Source organism: Sturnus vulgaris, chromosome Z, assembly GCF_052056855.1.
Source record: "Sturnus vulgaris isolate bStuVul1 chromosome Z, bStuVul1.hap1, whole genome shotgun sequence".
NCBI classification, from domain to species: Eukaryota; Metazoa; Chordata; class Aves; order Passeriformes; family Sturnidae; genus Sturnus; species Sturnus vulgaris.
The window spans coordinates 23,937,002-23,962,196 of record NC_142283.1 but is presented as its reverse complement, the minus strand read 5'-3'; the positions used below and the strand labels follow the sequence as shown (position 1 = coordinate 23,962,196).

The 25,195-nt window shown below is 40.6% G+C and overlaps 1 protein-coding gene across 1 annotated transcript; it reads right to left on the bottom strand.

Moving 5' to 3' along the window:
* Window positions 1-1,031: 1,031 nt before the first annotated feature.
* FEM1C (fem-1 homolog C) lies at window positions 1,032-18,071 on the bottom strand. Its single transcript, XM_014874401.2, has 3 exons — window positions 17,957-18,071; window positions 16,694-17,421; window positions 1,032-7,240 (listed from the first exon to the last, which is right to left on the bottom strand). The coding sequence occupies exons 2-3, from the start codon at window positions 17,235-17,237 to the stop codon at window positions 5,931-5,933; spliced, it is 1,854 nt and encodes a 617-aa protein (XP_014729887.1). The 5' UTR covers window positions 17,238-17,421; window positions 17,957-18,071; the 3' UTR covers window positions 1,032-5,930.
* Window positions 18,072-25,195: the final 7,124 nt, after the last annotated feature.

The following is a 25,195-nucleotide window of genomic DNA, read 5'->3' as shown; positions in this document are numbered from 1 at the left end:
ATGGCATTTGGCCTTCTGGATCTTATGTGCAAAGCAAACAAAAGTATGGCCTTTGCCAGAGCAACACACACACTTGGTCTCCTCTGCCATAATCCTGCATTACGTTGTATGAGGAGTTTTGGTCTTCAAGCATCAGCCAGCACTTGCATTTTGCAAGCCAAGAAGCATTTTTGGATGGTTACATAGCTTAGCTAACAGCAGACATCTTTCATCATCTGCAACTACAGAAGGATGAATAATGATGTAAATGATCTTTTCCAGTTTTTGCCTTTCCTAATTAAGAGAATCTACATTTGATTCACAAAAGCCATCTGTGTGACAATTATACTCCCAGAAAGTTCTGGAGCAGTTTTCCTCATCCAGAACATCATCCGTTTTGATCCTACGGTTATTGATCAGGCCTAATCTAAAGTCTCAGCTCTCTGAAATAGACACTTTCTTATAGGATAGGACTGTGACTGCTGTGCCCAACTACAAAGATATTTTGAAATTACAATGGTAATTTTCTTCAAAGTCTTCAATTCTCTATCTGCCTCTAATAAGGATCTTCTAGTTCTCTCACCCTTGAAAGAGTCCTCTGGTTTTTAAATTTTTCATGCAATATGGAAGATCCTTCAAAAGCCTGCATAAGAAAATTAATTTGTCCAGCTTTCTTGCAAATTGTGTGCTGATTACTTCTTACAAGGCATTGCTATCTACTTTTAGGTTACAAACTGAAAGTACTATGTTTCCACCCCATTTAACAGTTTGACTAACTACTTTTTCTAGAAAGTGGGAAAATAATTTCTCCTGTATCATCCAGCTTAAGCTTTTTCTTTACTATGACCCACCACTGAAATGTAAAGGCTTTGCCAGACCACAATTTCGCAGAAAGAAAGAGCATGAAACATGACCTTTCGCTTAAGGTACAACTCTTAATGGCAGGAAGGTCGAAGCTGCAGCATTCACATTTAGCTACTCAACAGGAAAAGTAGTTTAGCAACCAGTACTGAAATATCCCAGAGAAAACAAGATATATACACTCGGACAAGTGTTCTCCAAAACATATTTTTAATGTAATCTGCATTTGGAGCCTAAAGAGAGTAGGAACAGAGAAATATGCTTATTCCTTTTTTACATTACTGTTAAAGCTAAATTACTTCACGTAAAAAAGAAACTGCAATATTTCCATACACGCAGCTAGCCCTGCATAGGAAGTCTTTGCAATAGAATGGAACACAAATACATTACTTTAAACCAAACCAACAACAATTTTTCGCTCTGCCCTCACTGAGGGCTCAACAGTTACTTTTACACTCAAAGCCAAGAAATATGAGCAGTCTAGTATGTCTCTCATCAAAACTACCAAAATTACTTTGAAGCGTAAAATACCAGTTGGCATCACTGTAGTCACAGAAGGTAAAATTAGTGTTTAGTCTACGTTTTCATGCTTCTCAACATTTTAGAGTATAACAGTCATTCCACTCTATATTTCAAAGCATAAGGAAGCTATTTCAAGAGCAGCCATATCCTGCTGTCACCTTGCAGCTGATACAAAACTAAGGAGAGGCACGCTTTTCCTCAAAAGGTTTTTATCTAATTACAAATCTTCCTTTAAGGATTTTGCCATAGCACTGCACTACTTTCTTTTAAGTAGTGCTTGTATAAATGGAAAGAGGTTAATTTTAACCAGCTGCAAAACAGTTGTTAAAAGACAGCTCTTTGTGGACTTAGGAAATGCAGGAGACTACTTCCTATCCAGGGAGTGTTGTGAAGTATATATGGAAAACTAACCACAATGTTGCCTTGCATTTCAGAAAGTGTTTTTACACTGCACTTAAATACAACAGAGACACTGCAGATAGCTGAAATCTTGTTACCAGTCTAAGTGATACAAAAACAGGAATATAATTTTAGATTTTTTAAATGAGAATATTTTTCATCTTTCTTGTTGAAGTACTTCAGTTGATACCCACAACTATTAGAAGAAAAATTGCTTTATGCATTTATCCCTTTCCCCCAGAAATGTAACTTAGAGGTATCAACAAGCAAGGAGATATCAGCTCCTCAGTCTCTAGGGGAACAATACCTGTAAGCTGTTTAATAAATTTAAAACCTATTTCATCCCTGCAGGGCATATAATTATTTCTGCAGTGTTCTCAGCATTTTTCTGTGTCAGTAACTCAGAAGCAGTATGTTTCTTCAGAAAAAAAGGCCAAACAGGAAGCAAAGAGAAATGTGGTAAAAGAATGAGTCAAAAATATTACAAAATTAAAATGATGATAAATAAAACAGAGTAGTGTAAACACACAGGTCCAAATGCAAAGTGGCCATAAATGCATGAACTCATCTGCCAGGACACTTAAGTCCAAGTTATCTGGCAAGGTAAGTATTTGCTTCAGCAGAGAGTTCCATCACCATCAGAAATTAAGTTCAGCATGGAGGTGATATATCCTTCGGACTGACGGACATCAGTAGAAATTTAGACAGAAATTCGTGCAATGAATCAGTATGTACTAATAGCCTGGTTTGTTTCTAAAGAGTAGTTAACACAATAAGCCTTTCTTGTAGCAATATTCACTAGATTTACATAGAACTAACAGTGATATGCTTTAATTCTTGGGAATGCTTTCCATTTAAAAAATTGCTGACAATTGACGATTTTTACATTATATTTCTGGACTGATGATCATAAATCATAGAATGATTTGGGTTGGAAGGGATCTTAAAGATCACCTAGTTCCAACCTCTCTGCCATGTGCAGAGACACCTTCCACCAGACCAGAGCCCCAATCAGCCTGCCCTTGGACATTTTCAGGGATGGGGCATCCACAACTCCTCTGGATAACCTGTACCAGTGCCTCACCATGCTCACAGTAAATAATTTCTTTCATATATCTAAGCTAAATCTAACCCTTTTCAGTTAAAAGCCAATCCCCCTTGTCCTTTCACCCCACGACTTTTTACAAAATCCCTCTCCAGCTCTTTTGTAGCCTCCTTTAGGTATTGGAAGGTCCTATAAGGTCTCTCTGTAGCCCTCTCTTCCTCAGGCTGAGCAATCAACTAATAATGTCCAAGTAACTTTAAACAGGGCAATAGTCAGCTATAAACAGAAATTTAAACTAAAACCACCACAGAGCAGAACAGATTCCAAAGTAAGAATTCTAAAAAGCCTTTTCTCATGACCTATACAAAAAGAATTATTTTTATATCTTGATGTACAATGTATTTCTAGCATGGTATGATTTGCTATTTATCCCCATTTATAGAGCAGCAGAAAAGCATTAAAATGTATAAATTCAAAAGCCAAGCTACATGTCCTCACAAATGAAAATCTGAGTGGCATATGTCCTAAGCATCACAAATCACAGCAATACAGTCAACTGACTAGAGTTTAGTCTTGTGTGATGCAAGAGAAACTTGTATCCTGGCCTGTATCAGCAACAGTGTGGCCAGCAGGATCAGGGCAGTGATTGTCTCCCTGTACTGGGCACCAGAGCAGCCATGCCTTGAGTGCTATGTTCACTATTAGGTCCCTCACTACATGAAAGATACCGAGGTGCCAGAGCATGTCCAGGGAAGGGCAGTGCAGCTGGGGAAGGGTTTGGAGCACAAGTGTGATGAGGAGAGCGGAAGGAGCTGGGGTTGTCCAGCCTGGGGATAATATGGTTCAATGGAGAACTCACGACTCTACAGTTACATGAAAGGAGGTTTTGATAAGGTGGCAGTGGGCCTCTCCTCCTGAGTAACGAGTGATACAAGGAGAAATGGCCTCAAGCTGAATTACGGGAGATACAGATTGGATATTAGGAAAAACTTCTTCATGGAAAGAGTGGTTAACCAACGCAACAGGCTGCCCAAAGGAAGCAGTTGAGTCACCACGGCTGGAGGTATTTGAAAGACATGTAGATGTGGCACTTAAGGACATGGTTTAGTGCTGGACTTGGCAGTGCTGGGTTAAGGGTTGGACTCAATGATCTTAAGGACCTTTTCCAACCTAAATGATTCTATGATTCTCATAATACTATATGACACAGACATGGCAAGGGACAAACCAGTGAAAATTGCTTTAAAACAGCAAGTCTGGTAGTGACAATACACAAACAGCACTGCTTTCAACATATCTTCGCTTAAAAACATCCCCATAATTTTTGCAAAAATGGCTAAGCTAGTAGGCACCTGTACACTGCCATACACTGGCAGGAATGCCGAAACAAAACAAAAACAAGGAAGGGCTATTCTTATGTGCTCCCAAGACATGCTCTTCCTCAAGTTCAATCACAAATGACAAAAATATTCTAACACCAACTTAAAAATTAAAGTTTTGAAAAGACCCTCCTAACCTAATCAATTTGGATTCTAAACATCTCTTATCTCTAACAAAGGCATAAAACAAGTTGTTGGATTTCTGGTGTAAGAAATCCCATAGGTACACTTACTGCCCACGACTAAGATGAAACATTAAGTCAAAAATACCCAATATGCTAGACAACTAAATTTGCAAGTAAACTGTATCCTATCCAACAGAAATTAATTTCACTTTAAGACATTTGTAGGGCTAATGTGCCATAATAAATTCTACTATTAATCAACAGTAAAGTGCTGAATTATATTAATTACCTGAATCGCACTCACATTTATGATCTTCATTTATAGACTTCTTATCAAGTCAAAAGAGCCCTTTCTGTTGCAAAAGCTAAGCTGTTGTGCAAATATTATAAAAAATAGGTACTTTAGGAGGAGCTATATACACAACAGAACTTCTGCTTTTGTTAAGTACAACTGACATAGTAAAGAAGAAAAATCCATGCAAGCATTTATAAAGATACTTAAAATGAAGAAAAAAGGACACTGCTATATAACTTTCAATACCCTGGCAGACAGCCACTTAGTATACTATATGATGTCTAGATCTGGACTGATAAACATCATGCCATCAACATGCTTTAGTTTTCTTCTGTAGCTAAAGCTGATTTGCAGATTTTAAAGCAGAGCATATAATTGATCTATTTCTCATAGAAGTGTATCATTAAGGTTCGAGGTTAAACTTCGAGCAAACTTCACATCTAGTCACATAACCGGCACAAGCAAGACGTCAGTGCAGAGGGGAAGGTGTCAGTTGTACATCATGAGGACTCTTCTCCCAGCTGCACAATGCAACAGAACAATATTCAGATTAAAAGTTCAAGTGGACTACGAAGAGAAAAAGCAAGATTTTCTTCTCCCCAGTTTAGGAAAAAATTCCAGAGGACCAACATGAAAGCAACCTCAGTTACAGCAGTCAAAGAAGTCAAGCCCAGGTTTGGAGAGCTGATAAATAACTCCAAAATTCATCATGCTATGAAGACAGCATTCTCAAGAGAGCTCTAAACAAACTGCAAAACAAGATTGGCATTTAAGTTGAAATTGGCCAAGTGCTGCATAGGAATATGCTCACACACAACAGTCATGTTTAAGCCAGTGCATAGAGAAGATAAAAGCACTTATGGTAGTTGCAAATGTTAACAAGTCCATACAACTTGCACAGTTTAGCAATGAGTCCATAGAAAAAGAAGAGAGTAAGAGTAGAAACACTCAAGCAAAACCAAAAAAAGATGACCTTCCAATCGTATAAAATCCACATAACAGTTATAGTAAAAAGACATCAGTGGAAAATACTCAACTCAGTCCCAAACACCCAACAGGCAAATAAGACCAGAAAAGACAAGCCTTTGGCAGACCATTTAAAAAGTCTAAATATGGCATTACATTTCTAAATAATCCACAAAATATATTATATGGCAGATTCATATTAAATACTGGGTAACCAACTCTGCAGATCTGATGCTAACAACACTAGCCAATGAGAGCAAAATGGAGCAAGCTAAGGGAACGCTGGTGTATCACAACAGTGCTCAATGAAAATATTACCACATCGTGCTTCAAAAACAGTACTCTGGAACACCACACTATCATCTATGGAGTAAAACGAAGTTCTCTAGTTTCTCAGGGATATGCCCTGCATAGCATATGTTATGATTCACTATTACACGAGCAGCAAGACACTGCAAAGTAGTATGATTTATGGGCTGGATTAAATTCTTTGCTATTTCCTTCTCATCCAGCAAATCACTAGCTGTTTGTTTACATGAGTTTGTGGCATCGAAATGTGAACCTGACTTGATAAGAAGATTCATGATGTCTGGATGGTTGTTCAGTGCAGCAATGTGTAATGGACTGTTGTTATCAGAGTCTCTGACATTCACATCAGCACCACATTCCACCAGGATAGCAGTAACTTGTAAAGACGGGAATTTACAAACTGGGTAGCGGCCAACACATGTGGTATTATTGTCAACAGCAAGGTGAAGTGGACTGAAGTTATTCTTTCCCCTAGGCTGAAGCTTAAGAAACTTGTAAATAGTTTGTTTCTTAAAATGTTCCTGTTCTGAGCTGCAAGGTACTTTCTCCAACAAGCAAATTAAATGCAAAATGATGGAAAGGGCTTTGTTCAGCTGTACCGGATCAGGAAGACACTGGGTTTGCTTCATGGCCCGTTCTATTTCAAGAACACTTTTGCACAGTATACCCATCAGATCATCAAAAGTGACAGTAGTGCCTAGCAGGCCTTTTGCCCTATCCTGAAGCATGAAGGAGAACAGTTCAGCAAATGACAGCAAACTGCTCGCTGTCATAGGACTCAGCGGATCAAGATTGCTCTGTTGCATGTCCAAAGCATACTTCCACAAATTGATGCAACGCTTGAAGTTTCCGGAGTCTGCATACACAGCACCTCTGTATCTAATATAGTAGGATGTGTCTGGGTGAGAAGGGCCAAGAATGCGTTCTCTAATTAATAATGCTTGCATTCTCATTTCATCTGGATCTGCAATAAGATTTTCTAGCTCTTCTGAGCTGTTCACCTCTTTAGCATAATCGTAAGCCATAATCAGCGTTTGTGGCGCAGGTTTGCTGAGGATATTAGTCCTATCACTGTATCTCATTTCCATAGCTCTTTTCCAGTATTTCAAAGCACCAAGGAGATCTCTCTTTTTGTCCACAAATGTTGCTCCCAGAAGTTCCAGGGCATTTATGCGCTCAGCCTTACTAGTCTGTACATGCTGGGTCAGGAAGTCCACTATATTTGTGTGGCCTGTCACACTGGCTGACAGAAGGGGAGTCATTCCATAACCATCCTTTTCCATTTTAGCACAATACTTGAGAAGCATCTTCATGATCTCCAAACTTCCAGATTCTGCACAGTCATGTAGTGCTGTATTTCCTGCAAGAGAACAAAGAGAATTACATAAATTATATCAAATTACAGTCCAAATCTCACCATGCTAATAGTTAAAAAAAACCAGTTAAAACCCCCAAAATATTAATGGTTTTAAAATACCTTGTGTTTCCCCATTTATGTACTATGAAAGCAAGGCTGCCAGGCAGTTATAAAAACAAAAATTTTTGATACTATTATCTGAAAAAATTACACAAGGTTTAAGAAAAAACCCCAAACCAGAATAAAAACTGAATTCTTCACTACATCAAAGTACAGGAATTGGCAATTCCTTTGTATCAAAAGCCAAGCAAGCAGGACAGGAGACCAGTTTGGTTGGACAAAGAACTCCACTTGGACCTTAGGAGGAAAAAGAAATTGTATGCTGTCTGGAAACAAGGTCAGATTTTGCAGGAATTTGACAGAGCTGTGGTTCATATATGCAGGGGACAAGATGCAAAAGGCCAAAGCTCAATTAGAACTGAAACTGACCAGTACTGCGTCAGACAACAAGAAAGGTTTTTGAAGTACACTAATAGCAAGAAGAGGTCTAAAGAAAATACTTATTGAAGATGGTCATCTGACTATTAAGGGTGAAGAAGTGTGGAGACATTCAATGTTTTCCTTTGCCTCAGTCTTTAATACTACAGATAAACTACGATCTGCCCAGTCCCCCGATTTAGAGGATGACTTCAGGAATTTTGACTTCCCATTTGTTTAGACACTTCTCAGGGACTAGCTGTAGCAGTTCACAGTTCACACGTATATGGGACCTGATCGTATTTACCCATGTACTGAAAAAGCTGATGTTTGTTATGGCAGTATCTCTCTCCATCAGCTACTAAAGGTCTTGGGAGGTCTCTACTGAATAGAAACTAACCAAAGTTATTTCATTTTATAAGAAGGGAAAGAGGGATTACCCAGGAACCTAGAGATCTGTTAGTCTTACCTCAACACTCAGAAAAATTATGGAGAAGATTACCCTGAATGCTACTGTAAGGCATTTAAAGGACAACGTGATCATTAGGTACCATCAGCTTGGGTTGACAAGGGATAAGTCCTGTTTTAACTAGTTTGAGATCCTTTTAGAATAAGGTCACCCATCCAGCAGACAAAGGGAAGACAATGGATGTAGGATTTTTGCCTTTTTTGTCTTTTATATTGTCTCCCACAACATCCTTCTGGACAAGTTATCCAAGTGTGGGAAGAGCAGGGTCATGGTGGACTGGGTGTAGAACTGTCTGAAGGACAGAGCTCAAAGGATTGCAGTGAATGGGGCTACCAAATTTAGCTGACATACTAATCAAATTTATGGAAAAGATGACAAAAAAGTTATTTTCTAAAGCTTATGACTCAGGTTTTTGCAATTATACCAGAGTTATGAACATACTTTGTCCCCTGAATCATATTTTAAGTGTAAAATTCAAACATTTTATGAAAAAAGCCCCATAAGAATACTAGATTATTTCATTTATTGACAGTGAACTTTACTTTCAAAATATTATTTTCCTGAAATATTTCTGAATAGTGGCCAGTGATTTTACAACCGTTTACTAACAAGTAAACTGAAGAAGACATCCCAACACAAAGTGGCACATGAAACTATTTGTTAGATCAAGATTCATAAAGTTAAATCTAGCTCATACAAAGAGAAATTATTTTCGACCTTTCTAATACCTCAGTCAATTTTTAACATTCATAGCACTAAGTCAGTTATATGTCTGGCCACACTACAATCTCTACCTAGACTAACAAAATTTTCAATAGGAGGAGCAGAGATTTAAGCAAATTTAAATGGATTGAAAGTTGGCAAATTTGGCACACATAGCTTATCAACTGTAAATCTGTCTCTGACATCACAGACTAGAAAACCGTCAATATGTCAACTGAGAAAGGACAAGACCCTGACATTCCTAGGAGAGGAAGATGTCAAATGTAGACCTATATACAAACTTACCAACACACATGCACTTTATTCTTTTTGCTATGCTGTTGAAAGTCTAGTTAAAATGAAACTACAGCAGTCAATCCAGAACTAAAGAATGACTGGTCCCTCAGACCATCTTCAGTTCTGCATTTATTGATAAAGGCAAAACCAGAAGTACATGGGTGTTGGCTGAATCAGCAGTTAACACAGCTGTTTCATGGTGTACTCGGCTCCATACACTATCCTTCGCAGCAGAGCTCTTCAACTGGCGGCTGTTTCTACCTCCAAGTAAATATTTTCAATACATTTTAAAAATAGCAACATTAAGCACATTAAGGACAAGTAAGCCAAAAGGCATGAGTAACATCTATTAATACGTATTTTGCTAGCTTTGACAACTGGAACAGTGCTAGGTATGCATAGTACATACTCCTGCAGAATATATATCCGTCAACACGTAATGCTGCTTTTGACACTCTTTTATCAATTGCCAGGCATACACACTATGACTGAAAAAAATCCACACAAAATAAGCTTGGCCATTGTCCAGGTAAACTGAATCCAGCAGTCTGTATGCCATTAATTTACAATGCAGCTATGTAGAACTCCGAGGAATTTCACTGCTCTTTCCAACTGTATGCTCTAAATTTAAAATTGACTTTTGATTGATATTACAGCTACTGATTTCAGTTTAAACAGCCAATCAGAAGTAGTCTAATTTTCCAGTTATTTATACTGCAGTAGCCCTTAGAATTAAAATAACCACGGCTTAAATTATGCCACGTATAAACTAATAATACGAGGCTATCACCACTAATTTTTAGTGGCTGCACCTAACTGAAGTTTGATTGGATGGTACAGATACAGCCGTGGGAAGAATACTTCGTAAGGAACACAAGTTTCCATAGAAAAGTGCCTAGGAGTAGATAGATAGCGGGAGTTGTCAACTTAAAAAAAACCCAAACATAAACCCCAACCTTAAGAAATAACACTGCCAGCCATCTACACCTAATAAGTATCAAATGTTAAATTAGAGGAAGAATTTGAAAGAAAACATGGGAGTGGTTCTAATGTGTAAATCAAAGGCTACACATTGGCCAGAAATTGACAGGAATTGAACAGTTCAAATAAATGCAGCAAATCAACCACTATTCTGTGAATTAACTCATCCATTTCAAAACATTACATTGTCTATAGTGTCACTATAGTGACTATATAGTCTATAGTGATAAATAGTGACTGAACACAATTCAGCAGTTATTTCAATTTTTGTAGCATTATCTATTCAGTAATAAACTAAAAATCAACGGTGTATCTATTGCTGTACTAAGAAGAAAAAAGACCAATAAAAAGCAGAAGTAATTTAAAAATCATTCTCTTTGACAACCAATTTTCCAAGAAACACATATGGTGGGTTTGGCAAAATTAAAGTAATCTTTTAAAGACGGCAATGATTATTGCAAAGTAGGTTTCATTTAATTTTTTTAAATCAACCTTAAATTGTAAAATGACCTGCAGGAATTTAATCACATATCAAAGATAGCTAGTGTTACCATAATATGAAAGGCTCCTCCTTGTACAGACAAAAAACTGGACTGCAGATGGTTCTGGTAGCCCTGATACTTCTAAATATTAAGTGTCACTTCATTGTATTGCTAATACTGCTTACACACTGTTTCTATCTGTATAAAACTTTACTATTTACATTACCTAATGACTTTCTCTTATTAAAAATAGCAACGCCAAGTCCAGTCCTTCCAAATCTTGCAGACACAAAGTACAGAAAAAGGTATGGCTAGGTGGCATTGTATCGTCACATTTTACTCTTTTGTTAACAGGACTCCATGAACATTCCAGAAACACTTAATGTATCACAAAACTAACTACCCAGTGTTTCTGAAAGTTTACTGGAGTGGGGGTGGGCATTCAAATTCATAAGGAGGACAGGCCTTTCTATGTCAGAAGCAAGTAACTCCCAAAATAGACTGATAGCTTGTGACAAGGGAATGAAAGAAAATGAAGCCATGACACAGAAGGTGATTTGACTTGATATGCAACCAATTTAGTGCATCCACTTGCTAATACTTCCAAAATGCTTTATCAAATTCCTACGTTGTAAAACTCACATTAAAACTTAACACCAATCTGATTTTCTATCCAAGATCATTAAAAACAAAAGGAAAAAAGTATTTAATTTAAATTACTGACCAGAGTGTAAAATTAGCCACCTGTATATATTTTTGCAGCCTTACAAATCACAAGGAAAATTAAAAACAAACAAACAAACAAACAAAACAAAGCAAAACAAAACAGCAACAACAAAAAGCAGAAATAAAACCCAAGGACCTTTGTTTTGGGATTTTTTTACCCCTCCCTAACCCCTCAATGATTCTATGAACATTGGCAACCAGAAAAGACAAACAGCCTCAGAAGAAAACAAACCTGTCAAGAGTCCTTAATGTTTACTGCATGAGAAAATTAATTATTTTTAACACATACTAGACCACACTTGCCATAAAAGAAAGAGCACGACTCTCTATAATCACCCTACTTCTGCATCTGCCATGACTGTAAAAGACTTTTTCCCTTACCAGCAGGTTTAAGTGTTACACCTTCCAGTAGCCCTTACAAACAACAATACTGAAGTAGCACTAGCCCTTGATACAGTACCCATAGAAACAGAGGTTTGTATGATTCTATACTTCCCAAAATGAGGAAGCAAAGTTAGCAAACCTTGTTTACCATATTATTTTACAAAACTATCAAATACTGCGCCAGTGGAATTTAAGAATCACAGTATTCTTCTTTTTTTGTTAATGCAATCAAACACTCCTTTGCATATCTCAAGAGACCACTGAAGAGAATGCCTAGTCCAGCATTTCTTAGAAATTTTGATTTTCCAATATTCTGGAGGAGAATCTTCAGGCTAACTGATGAGTCTGTTAACAGAAGGCAGGCAAAGTTGGTGAAAACCACTAACAAAACCACAGAAAACACTTCGAAGAAAGAGACCACATACCAAGTCACTGAGCAGTGGAAAGGCTCACCAGCTATGTTCAGGTAAAGCACTTGCCTTTCAAGCAGGTATTTTGAAAAAAAGGTTACAATTCCCTTGCATTCAGCCCATCCTGGCTACCAGCACACGCATACTTTATCTACAATCTAACTCATTAATTGCTGCAATAATGGATTTTTTCCCTTTTTTTCTGCAAATCTGGCAGAGGAGAATAAAGTATAACACAAACTATTAAAATGTGCATTGTATTTCAAAATGCAAGATCTTAGCTGTCCTGTCTGGAATTGAAGCAGAAGTATAATATTTCTTTACAATCAGTTTGAACCAAAAATAGTTCTACTGGGGAACTTACATGAAATATTGTACTTCAGATAAAAAATTCAAACAGACAGCCCCGAAGACCCCAAATCTGTAATCTGGAATCCCTAGAACAACTGACACTTGTTTTAAGAGAGTAAGCATTTCCCTGCCTACACATTACGAAATGAAGACTGCACAGAAACACATCAGTGAAACATGTATTTGAGACTGCATTGGTCTGTTCTAAAGATACTGGTAAGGCAGCACCATACTAACAACAAATCACTGGCAGGCTTCCTAATGCAGCAGACACAGAACATGCTCCTCATCTGGCACAGGGGCAAAACCGTGCTTCATTTGAGGTTTCAGTTCTGGGATTCCACCCTCTGGAAAAAACTGTGTTTCTCCTACTTTAATATTATCCACAGTCTAACTACTTTTAGGAACAGCCTAAAAACTTACCACCTGAGAGATCATTAACTACAAGTGAAACTCATTAAACTTTATTTTTAATTTGCAGCTTCTTAAATGAGTTGTTCTGCTGGTTTCAGCTGGGGTAGAGTTAATTTTCTTCGCAGTGGCTGGTATGGGGCTGTGTTTTGGATTTGTGCTGAACACAGGGTTGGTAATACAGAGATGTTTTTGTTATTGCTGAGCAGGGCTTACACAGAGCCAAGGCCTTTTCTGCTGTTTGTGCTGCCACACTGGTGAGGAAGCTGGGGGTGCCTGGGAGGCTGGGAGGTGACACAGCTGGGACAGGTGACTCCAACCCACCCAAGGGATATTCCAGACCATGTGACACCATGCTCTGTACATAAAGCTGAGGGGAAGAAAAGGAAAAGGGGAAACATTTGGAGTCATGGCATTTGTCTTCTCAAGTAGGTGCTGCACATGATGGGGCCCTGTTTTCTTGGAGCTGGCTGAACACCTGGCTGCCCGTGGGAAGTGGTGAATTAATTGCTTGTTTTGCTTGTGTGTACTGCTTTTGTTTTCCCTATTAAACTGTCTATATCTCAATCCACGAGTATTCTCTCCCTAGTTTCACTAGTAGGGAAGTGAGCAAGTGGCTGCCTGGGGCTTGGCTGCCGGCTGGCATTAAACCATGACAGCAATACACTGGAGAAAGCCATGAATCAGAGACAGTGGTAAATTAATTCACTTTGTGAAGTATTGCTTAGGTTGATTCCTATCTACAGATATCTTTGCTGTTTTCCACAATCACAAAATAATAAAACTCATCCATCCTTCTAACCCCACCTATCATTTTTAGAAAATATTTTAGTTTATATGAACAGTGTTAACAAATTCTTCCCTTCCTTCTGCAGCCTAAATCCAATATAAAAGCTCAGGGAAACTGTGAGAAAGAAACAAATACCACTAAAGGCTTGTACTTTAAATTCAGAACCATTGGGCATCTTTCACAGTTGAGGACTCGTCTACCCAAACATGCTTCTTCAGCACCATCTACCACGCTACACTGCCAGGCCTACACTTCACATCACTCACCTCAGTGTAACATCTTGCTTCACACACTCTGAAATCTTTATGAACATCTTAATTTCCTGACTGTACTTCTGTACTTTCGTAACTTCTTCAAGAAGCTCTGAATTCTGAATTTCCACAGTCCAAAACACAGATGTGGGATTCTGCATTTTAGAAGCATGATTTCACCACATGTTTTCACCTACTCTTTCATAAATTTAGATGCAAGTGAATGTACCTATTTTTTCCTACCAAAGTATTCAGATTTTTCCCTGGAATTGTCAACACTTGGACAAATTTTCATATCTGTATGTTCATGAGGTTTAAAAATGTGTATTGAGTTCTATTTTGCAATATGAAAGTGCAGTGGAAAACCACAAGACATAGCTCCAGTAATTCTGCCCCCTACCTTCACACAAGCTCTAAGAAAAAGGATCTATAGTAATATCCCACAACAGCAACTCTACTGAAGTTACATAGTTCTGGTCTTATAAAGAGCATTGCAATTTAAAATGCAGCATTTTTTTTTAACATCTGTCACGGAACAATAGGCTTCTCTATATATGGTCCAGGAAAGGGCTGGTCTAAAAAGAACTCACATACAAGGGCAGCAGCAACTTCTACTACTCAGGAGCAGAACACCCAGGTGCTCTGTTATCTCCCTGCTACGAGCACAGGACACAGCTATTTAGTACACAGCAAGGAGGAGTAGAAACTGAAAGTAATAAATAAGACTCTTTGAGGGGGAAGGTGACAATGTAGAATTAATTCTGTAGGACTAATTGTAAAACCAAGAGCATTTTCGCAAAACAAAACTGAGGAGGTTACCTGCTGAATCTCAACCACTGTTACAATACTTATGGCTACCAATTTTCCTCAGTTCTTCTGCCTTTCCACTGATGACTTTCAGGGTTTATTTCCAGGGTTTACAGACTTGCTTGCTTTACCTCACCACAGCTTATTCAGTAACTTCAGAGATCAGACTTCTTTAAGACATCAAAAAGTATGCTCTTGTCCTACCGGAGGGATTTCCATACACTACCAACAGACAGCTATTACATACACACATCCACTTGTGTACATGACAGTTTGAAGTATAAAATGAGTTTTAACGAGCTGAACCATATCCAATCCAACTCTGTTAATTAAGGATCACCTATCTACCTTAAGAACCTTTGCTCGTGTGCCTAGATGCAAGTCACACAGAAACTAAAAGGAAGTAGAAAGAAATTAAGACAATAGACAGCACTGAGAAAACCCTCAGTCATTTAAACAAAGACAAATAATGCTAATTCACTAATAAAGTGAATAAAAAGGATGAGTAAGGTAAAGCCTACTCCACCAACACAAAATGGGGGAGAAAAAGAGCTGCAGAATTACATCTTTTTCCCTATTAAATCAAATATTTAACAGCATTGCTTGGTTCACACCTATCATATAAAGGCATAGGTTTAAAACTAAAACCCAAGTTTTCGGCTGCTTACACGTGTTATATTTAGCTTGCTATTCCCAGAATGTTATTTAGAAAAATGACATTTTTATCCTACCACAAGTCCATGATGATTCATAAGCAACCTCAAACCCTTACAAAGGAAGATTTATTTTGCTCTGCCCACCTCCATGACAAATCAGTAGTTTAGCTTTTTTTACACTAAACCCATATTTTTGCATGATTTGCTGAAAAAAGGCATATTTACCCGAGCAACTTTTCTAAAGATTACTCTCACATTTGGTATTTACCAGTATCATACAACAATCTAGACACAAAGGATATTTTAACACAAATAACTAGAAGATACAGTATACAGTTAAATATAAAATTAGCCAGAAAAAGGCAGAAATATTATGCTACAAAAAGAACTTCCAGCAGATTAGTCTTTATATATATTGATATATATTAAAATACCCAAAACCTGCTGAAACATAATCCTAGCTCAATGAGATAAAAAAATTAATTGTAACTTGCAGTAACTGGTGTGATTTTCAGGCTATCACAACTAAATACAAGTCTGATACGTAACAAAAAATTTAGATGTTCCAACTAATTATGATCACAGGAAAAAAAGCCAGAAATCTCCACTTTGCATGGTAACACCAGAGCAATTGTAAACAGGAGAAAACGGGTTTGAGATTTGGGAGCCACTGGAAGTCCTTCTGTTGAGATCACAGTCACATGCATCTTCATTTCTTTCATTCTGATATGTATTTTTGTTTACTAACACTGAAGAAGGTACAAAATTACTCAGTAATTTGGAGGGAGTGGGTGAAGAGCAAAATGGTTATTATTTTCCAGTGCAGAAAGGATTTTTCCTCCTTTATGTGTATTTCCTTAGACCAGCCTTACTAGCACAGATCAGTTTTATGTGCAGCATACTTGATTTGCTAAGAAATAATACAAAAACCAAGAACACATGCTCATGTATTTGAGACATACCTACTACACTGAGTGGTTCTCAGCAACTTTACTAGCTTTTCACACATGCATATATGTGACATTTGATATAATTAAGTCTTTTAAGAATTAGGGATTTAAGATTAAAATGTATCGATTTAAAACAAAATGTTATAATCCACATTAAAAAAGAATAAATTAGTAAGAAAAAAACATACCTATAAACACTTTCTCTCTTACACTTTATGAGAACAAACAATTTTTTTTTAATGTCAGACTCCTAAAGAAGTAAATGAGCAACTTTATCTATTTACCACAACCAAAGTGAAAAAACTAACTTACCTTTAACACTTTTTCTGTTCACATCAGCTCCTTTTTCAAGTAAATACTGAGCAATTTCTTTGTGGCCTTTGTAACATGAGATCATCAAGCACGTATGCCCGTGACGGTTTGATACTTCCAGGTCTGCTTTGTGCTCCACAAGGTATTTGACTATTTCTAGGTGACCATCAAAACAGGCAGCTCTAAGCGGCGTTGAATTTGTCAGCGTTGTGTTGTTGACAGACGCACCATGATCCAACAGACACTGAACAACCTTCAAGTGGCCGGCGGCTGATGCTGCCCACAGCGGCGGAGCCCCCTCGATGGTCTCACCATCAAAATTCACCGACCCACCAACCTCTATCGAGGCAGAGCAATGGTCCAACAAGTATTCCACCATGTCGAGGTGACCGTAGCGGGCTGCCATCAGAAGTGGTGTGGCACCATTGGTTTTTTCTGACATCAGTTGGGCCACCTCTTCCCTTGTTTTGCTCGCCAGTAGCTTGGAAAGAAGCCGCAGCTTGCCATCACGAGCTGCGTTGAAGACTGCTGTCTTTAGATCCATTTAGTCTGTACCTCTCTGCTTCCTGATGGATACACACCTAATTTTTTCAGCCAAGAGTTTATTGGAAGTGCTTAGCCCAAACACAATGTCCCCAGCTTCTTCTCAGATCAGTTTCATCCAGACAGGACAACATGGAGACTCCGAACAGGGTCCCGACGAAGAGTAGGCTATGCTTATCACAAATCTGCAAAAGGAGAATTCTCGATGTTTTCACCTCCTACTTCGCAAACAAGAAACCGCGTTGTATTTTCCCACAGCTACACCCAAACAAGTCGCTGTTGTGGCGCGCCGGTGTCCATCTGCATTCCTCGGGACTCTCCCGGGCCGCGCGGTGGCCCCTGAGGAAAGCCACGGGGAGGAGGGGGCTGATCCTACAACCGCGTTATCCATACCAGACACAGAACGATCCTCTTCTCCCTCATTCCTCCGCGAGCTGCACCCCCGACTCGTTTCGAGGCGTATCCCAAGTACAGAGCCTCCGGCTCCCGCCAGAAAACCCGCAGCCACGCACCTCCAGGGCAGCTGAGCGGGGAAGGCGACGGCCGCACTCCGGCCAAGCGCCGGCGGAGAGCCCCGAGCCATCCGCTCGTCCCACGACCGGACCCGCTGCGCCCAAAGCCCTGCGGCCCCATCCCCCTCCCTCTTTCCCTCACGGCACTCAACTCCCGCAATCGCCGTGCTCGGAGCCGGCCGGAAAGGTCCGCCAGACCGCGCGTTACCTTCCCGGGCCCCTCCGGGCCGTCTCCCGCCGCCACCGCCGGTCTCAGAGGGACGCGACCGCCGCCGCTGCCAGCGCTCCGTCCGGCGCCTCCATGACAGCCGGGCCCCGCCGCCAGGGCCGGCCCTGCGCAGGGGGCGGGGCGGCCCCGCCGCGGCCAATCAGAGCCACGCCCCGCGCGCCCCGGGGCGGGACTACGCCGCCGCTGGAGGACGCCGTGCGGGCGCCGTGCGGGCCGCAAGGGGGCGCCGGGGAGCAGCAGCGCGGGGGATCGTGTGACGAAGCGCGCCCAAAGGTGCCACAGAACCCCACAGAATCCCACAGAGGTACTTTGGGAATGCCCTTCTCAGACACGCCGTGGGCGGTATACATCTGTGCTGTATACCGGCACTGCTGGGTCCCGTCCTGTGCTCCGCAGCACAAGGGAGACAAGGAGCTGCGGGAGAGGGTCAGCGGAGACCACAAGGTTGGTTTGGGATCAGGAGCATCTCCCTTACGAGGAGGGACTGCGGGGGCTGGGCTTGTGTAGTCCAGAGAAGAGACGACTGAGAGGATTTTATCAATGCATACAATACCTCAAAGGCGGGTGCCAGGAGGATGATGCCAAAGTCTTTTCAGTGGTCTCAGCGGTAGTGGAGGACTAATAGCCATAATCTACAACACAAAAAATTCCACCTCTGCCTGAGGAAGAACTTTACACTGAGGGTAGCAGAGCACTGGAACAGGCTGCCCAGGGAGGTTGTGTACTCTCCCACTCTGGAGACATTCAAAACCCACCTGGATGCCTTCCTGTGTCACCTGCTCCAGGTGACCCTGCCGTGGCAGGGTATTTGGACTGGGTGATCTCCAGAGATTCTTTCTATCCTTAATTATTTTATGATTCTGTGATTCTGTGCATATATGCTTCATGAATTTAAAAATTGTGGATTAAAAGTCCAATTTTTGCAGCACAGAGGATGCTCTGGCTCTGGACAATATTGCTGTTTGGTGCAAAATTTGCTTTTTTTGAGATTGCACATGGCTTGCTACAGGCTTAAGACGTGGCGTTTATTGTGTTCCTGTGGTAATAGAAAGGGAGAAAATCCTAAAAGAGCTGCACCTGAGCAAGGGAGTGTAAATCCTGTCACAACCAAGTCTGGAAGCCTCAGAAAGGAGTCAAATGCAGAAACAACATCAGAGAAGTCTCGTAAGCATTGATTTGTGACATAAATTTGAAATGCAATCTAGTAGTTTCCCCACTTCAAAACAAAGGGGGAGGGAGGCAAAAGGGAGAGAGAGAGAGAAAGCAGTTCAATTTGTAATTTTATGTACGAAAGCAATGTATCAGAGACTCGATGGCCCTTTGTACCCAGTGCTGGCAAGATGGTACACAGGCTGCTGGTTGTTTTGTCTGCAAGACTCAGGAGAAGAAAGATCAGAAGAAACCGACGGGAATTTGGTGGGCTGTGTAAATCATAGCACGCATAAATTAGGTACTGTAGGGAACGGTTCTGTGCTGGAGGGGCCGTGGAGATGATAACCTTACTGACCTTCCCCCTTCAGTCTCTGGAGTTTCCAGGGCAGGCAGTAAGCAGTGCAGTCAGCACTGACGGGCTTGCAGACTACAGGGCAGTGGGAGCAGTAATGCATCTGTGGGTGTCATACACAGCCTATACTCACCCCCTTCCAGCTCTGAATTAGACCAAGGTCCTGGGACAGGGTCCAGGGGAGGAATATTGGTCAAGTAGGCCAGAGAGGAACAGGAATGGCTTCTGCAGAAATGTAATGCCTGGACCATGGCAAAAGATAAACCCTTGTCTGCAACCAGAAGGTACACTGATGGGGCGTTTAGACACTGCCTGTCAGACCACTGGGCTTCTTCTTTATAAAAAATATCTTACTCCTCTTTATAAGTCTGTCTTGATATTTCTGAAATGTACCTTACAGTAACTAGGTGTAGTCATCTATGAATTAAGTAGAGAAATAAATTATTAAAGAAAATTTTACAGGAGTTATACTTCTCTAAGTGCCCTGCTGCCATTTTTCTCTTTCATATCTCAGTATACATACTTCTTCAAGAATCATTTAGTCATATTTATATTTTAAGAAGGCCATTCTCATGATGTAAGTGGACTTAAGGAGGTCTGACAATGTGGCTGCCTCCTAACTGCTGTTCTATGAGTTTCACACTTTCATACTGCCTTGTGGAGGAAGCACTTGCTTGGCAGTACCTGGCTCTGGGGGCACTGAGAGCCAGCATGGCATAGCCCCAGCCTGCTGTTCCCTACTGCAGTTACTGTCTGGCTCCCAAAATGAAACTTAGCCCTACTTCCCAGAGGTAAAAAACAAATAATTTGACCTAGTGTACCAGAAGCACCATCAAAAATAAAATATACCAATCCATGCTTTAAGGTTTCAACTTCAGTCCTTCATAGCTAGTCAATCTGTCATGGGCACACAGTGACAGTGACAATTTATTTCTCTTACCTCCCCCTCTCTTTGGCCCGTGCTGGACATAGGAAAAATGGTCCCATGCTCATGGGGAAGAGAGGTGTTGATGTCAGGATGAGATCTTTGGTGGTGCCACAAACACAATGCCATTGAAAAGAGCAAGTTTTGATGCTTCTTCAGTTTCGCAGTTTCCCTCCTCAAAACTCTCTGGTTTTGAAAGCTGTGAATGGAGAATGGTGTTAAGTGAAATAATAGTGTTGTGATTACATAGTTCTCACCTCAGGGGATTCTTGTCCTCACAGCTGTTCACAGTAGGCAGCAGAAGGGATTTGTCACATACACAAGGGACTAAAGTGCTACCCACCTTGCAGACACTCTGGTTTCGTGTGGAGCAGTGGTCCCCTCAGCGTCTGGGTCACAGCTCTGTAGCACTGTGTCTCATACACCAGTGCTTTACTGTTGCATTCACATCCCTCATTCCAGATTGAAGAATTGATACCCATTTTGTGTACAAATGGCAATACCACAAGGAAAAAGTCACAGGTCACTAGACATTTCTTGACAGCGCTTGATCTGAACCAGCTGAAGGGTTTTCAAGATAGCCATTGATAATATTTTGGAAGTCAGATTCTGACTTCAGCAAGAGATGTGGTTGTAAAGTGCTGCATTTAATTTCAACCCTTAACTTCCTTATCCCTATGACACAAGGTGCAGAGGTTTCTTCATCCTCAAGGCAGATTATGCTCAGCAATATAGCAAAGAGAAATTTAATCTAATCTACATCTCAGTTGTTAACTTTGGCACTAGAAGGCATATATATGCATTAATACAGTGATTTCTTCAAATTCTTTATCCTGCTTTTGTTCATGCAACAGCTGGTATCCACAGCATGACTATACTTCTGTCAGGCCCCAAGCTAACTCAGAAAAATCTATGTTACATTTTGCAAGATGGACAAGCAGTCCAGCTGCTCTGTGTTATGTCTGTAGCGTGTGTCTTCCCTAAACTGGCACCCAGTTGCCTATACAAACCTGGCCGAGAGTCAGGTCAGGAAGGCAATGTAAGATATTACAAATATGTAGGATGTTACAATATCAAATAGGCTTCCAAAAAGGGGAGCCAGAAGAAATGGCAGGCTGCGCAGACAGATGCATAAAGCATTTGTGCAACTGCCTATGTGTGAGCTAAGGCTAAATTATTCAATAAATTGAAACACCTGTTAAAGCATAGCCTGAATCCTAGGTCTTCCCTGAGGTACCATGACTACTGGGCAACAAGGGAGGGATAGCAGACTCCTGTCAACTGCTGCTAGACTTACCTTAGTAAAGCCCCTTCCTGGTTGCCAGTACTTGCCCATACCTCTGGCAGCCCCACTAGAATCACAGATACCACCACTGATGCTGCATGCAGTCACTGAAACTTGCTCGTAACCATGAATATTTATGCATTTTCATCTAAAGCAGAAGAGCTTTGTGAGGGCAGAGACCTGTGCTGGAAATGTCTATTGTCAAGGGCTGAGACATAGCGGAGAGACCCCTGCATTGGCTGGCCAGGGATGCAAACCTGCCTCTCCTGGGCTAGGGCCACGATGAGGGCTTGAGGAACTTTCTCATCTTGCCTGAGCCTGAGCAATGTCTGTGTGTGCACGAAATACCCCTCTCTCCCTCAGGACAGCAAGCACCACGTGCCTTGGACACACCCTCAGCTGGGGGAGAGACATATGGTGTAGTTGCATATGTAGGCTTTGTCTCCTAAACTGCGTTTGCTCACATTAGGTGACGTCAATGATCTAGATTTTCAACTTCTGGTCTAGAAACCTAGCCTTCATATGGAAGTGCACTCTGGACAAGCCAGATGACAAAGTTTCTTCCTTTAACTGGAAACTGTTCTTTCTATCATCCTGACAATAAAGCTGAATCATTAGTTGTTATATAAACAAACAGACTTGTGCAGATTAGTGTTAAAATCATGAGAAATTGTGAGATGGCTGGAGATATGAGTCGGCAGGATCTGAAAAGTTTTGGCATGTTTGCTGAACCCCTGCAAGCTGTGAGCTTTCCTTGTCCCTTAGTGTTTAACTCACAGCTGACAGCAGAAACTGCAGTCTGCCTGTGGATACAGGCTGAGACAGAGAAGTCTGGTGTCAGGAGGTGCCTCTTTTCTTATGAGGAAATAAACATCTCTACATATCCACCCTGGGATGTAAGGATGACATTTTGTTTCCAAGGAAGTCAGGGTTTCGTCCCAACTATCCATAACAGTATTCAGCTCCCTAATTTCTTTTGTACTATGAAAAGAGGGAAATAAGAAGATAATTATCTAAGTTTGTTTACAATACGTAAAAAGTTTTACAAATAATATTAATTTTATAGCTATTAAATTATACATTTGTATAGCTGTATGCCTGCAGATATATATTTTCATATAATAGAAATAATTTATAGATTAACTTCCCTCAAATACACACAGTAGTTTAGTAATGGAAATATGCTACAGGACACAGATACTATTCCACATGATGCAAGGATTTCTAGCAGGCATAAATAAAGCAATTTTAAAGGAATTCAGAGGGTTTATACATTCTAATTTACCTACATTATTTTGGTGTTTGATGTACAAGCTGCAAAATTTCCTTTCCTCTTTCCCCAGTGTTATTTCAAGAGGCTGAAAGTACATTGACAGCGATTGCAATTTTCAGATGTTCAACACTTCCGTCTTTAAAATCAGCAGCAGTGGTACACCTAACTTTTAAGGCAGTATTTGCAAAGCTTTTGAAAGCTGAATTTCTCTCTCAGAAGACAAAATTTTCTCTCTCTCCTGGCAATCCCTGGCATGCATAATAACAGAACTGCACGTCTGAATTCATATACCCTAAGACATTCCTGCTAGCCAGTGCATGCCCATACATTGCCTCTTCAGTATGGCATTCTGGTAGAAACTGCCCTTGGCTCCATAGCAGATCTTGAGCACGAAGACTTGTAAATTTACAAGATAGGATTTAAATGTAGCAAAATCAAGTACCAGAGTAAATTTCACTACTAAAGCAACATTTGCTAAATACGAGATATCAGACTCACCAGAACAGTGGTTTAAAGCTGACAGTTGTCTAAGATAGAGATTTAAAAAATAGCTTAGCTTTACAAATTAGCTGACCTAGCTCATGGTACTTTAACTGTGCTGCTATTAGGTAAAGCCAGGTGAGTTCATTTTGCTAGTCATGCTGGGATTGAACAGTTCTCTGCTGTGGTGTGATCTACCAGAGACATGTTGGGAATGTACTGTGATTTTGTATACAATTGACTGGTTTGACTAATACTTATGCTCCAGAAGCCTCTGGTGTCCCTCAGTCTCTCCTCATTCTGATACACTATAGATGTGAAACTTTCAGAACAAACTGCTAACAGTCTCCTTGCTGCCCTTTCTTGAAACTTATCCCCTGTTATTTTTGTTTCTTAGCTCCCAGGCCAAGGAAAAGATGGGCCTAACAGTGTTGATAAACAGAATTTTAGCTATTGAATTTGCAAGATCTCCACAGTGGGTGGAATAAAAAATATATTACATCCTCTGTTTCCACGTATAGACCAGACATTTTACCTACAGTGAAGCTTACTAGGCTAATCATACTTGGGAATATGGATACTTAGCTCCCAGGCATTTGCACAGATCTCTCTGCTAATTCATTGCAGAGAAAAACTACAGAGCTAGTGAGCACTCTGGGTTAATGGAATGTTCTAAAGGCTCTAGGGAGTTCAAAAGAATTGGAAGCAAACATCCATGTGGTAAAGCTTCTTTTCCTCAAATAGATGACAGTAGAAAGGGGTGCCATGGGGTAATTGGATGAAAACACCATTTATCCTAGGCCCCAGCCAGCACAATCAGCGAGAACAAACAAAACAGAGTACGAGTGCTAGGCAACGGTCTGGATTGCGGCACGCCACGCGCTGCAGCTCTCACAGAAGCTGCTGAGTGCATGGGAGCAGGCGGGTAGTATTTCAGTCCTTGGCTTCAGATGCAAGTGCTGTAGTATCCCTGCATTTCAATCATCTGCAGCTGTAACTGTCACTGGAAGTATGAAGAGGCATCGAGCTATTCAGACTAGCCATGACCTTTTACACTGCCATATAAATATCCTGAAACCATTCTGTCTGTCAGAAAGAATCCCAGTTCCCAGTAGTTTCTGGCCACGTGGCTGTGTATGTGAGTATACATGCACGCTGTCACATGCTTACAGGCTTTGGAAAGTTCTGCTCTCATTTTCTGCCTTCTAACCATTTCCATAAGCAGCTGGTCAGAGTCAAGTGTGTGGCCTTTTAGTTAAGAGTTCTCTGGAGGTAGCTTCCTACTAAATCATGACTAAGGACTCTTTTGTTAGTCTGTCTCTCATTGCTGACTGAAGAAAGGGTATGGACTAACAGGAAAGTTATTTCCAAACCTGGCTTAAGCCTACATTAGGAGGCAGAGGCTTGATGGCTTTTTTTCAAACGACAGGGTTCAGCTACTGAGTTTCTCAGTTCCCTTATGCAGAGGAGTCTCTGTCTGGTGATTTTCTGGTAAGACTGGTCTCATTTTGGCAGTAGTTCTTCACTTTGTGGAGCTGCTGTTGATCTCAGCCATCCCCTTGGCATTGTCCCACATCTTCCTGTCCAGACAACCAGCCTGCTTGAAGAAAATCCACAAGCTCTTGGTATTTGCCTTTGACAATGGGTTTCACATTTCTGCATTAGTCTACTAGAGACACTCATGTAACCAGTTCTTTCCTTATCTAGGCTGCCAGTTCACTGTTGCAGGGTATAAGCATCTGCTCCATTTT

What these genes read in the sequence shown, in the direction of transcription:
- FEM1C (XM_014874401.2), bottom strand. Translation starts at nt 17,237, where the DNA reads ATGGATCTAAAGACAGCAGTCTTCAACGCAGCTCGTGATGGCAAGCTG. An exon ending in GAACAGAAAAAGTGTTAAAG is followed by an intron (nt 7,241 to 16,693) that starts GTAAGTTAGTTT and finishes GTTCTCTTGCAG; the next exon opens with GAAATACAGCACTACATGAC.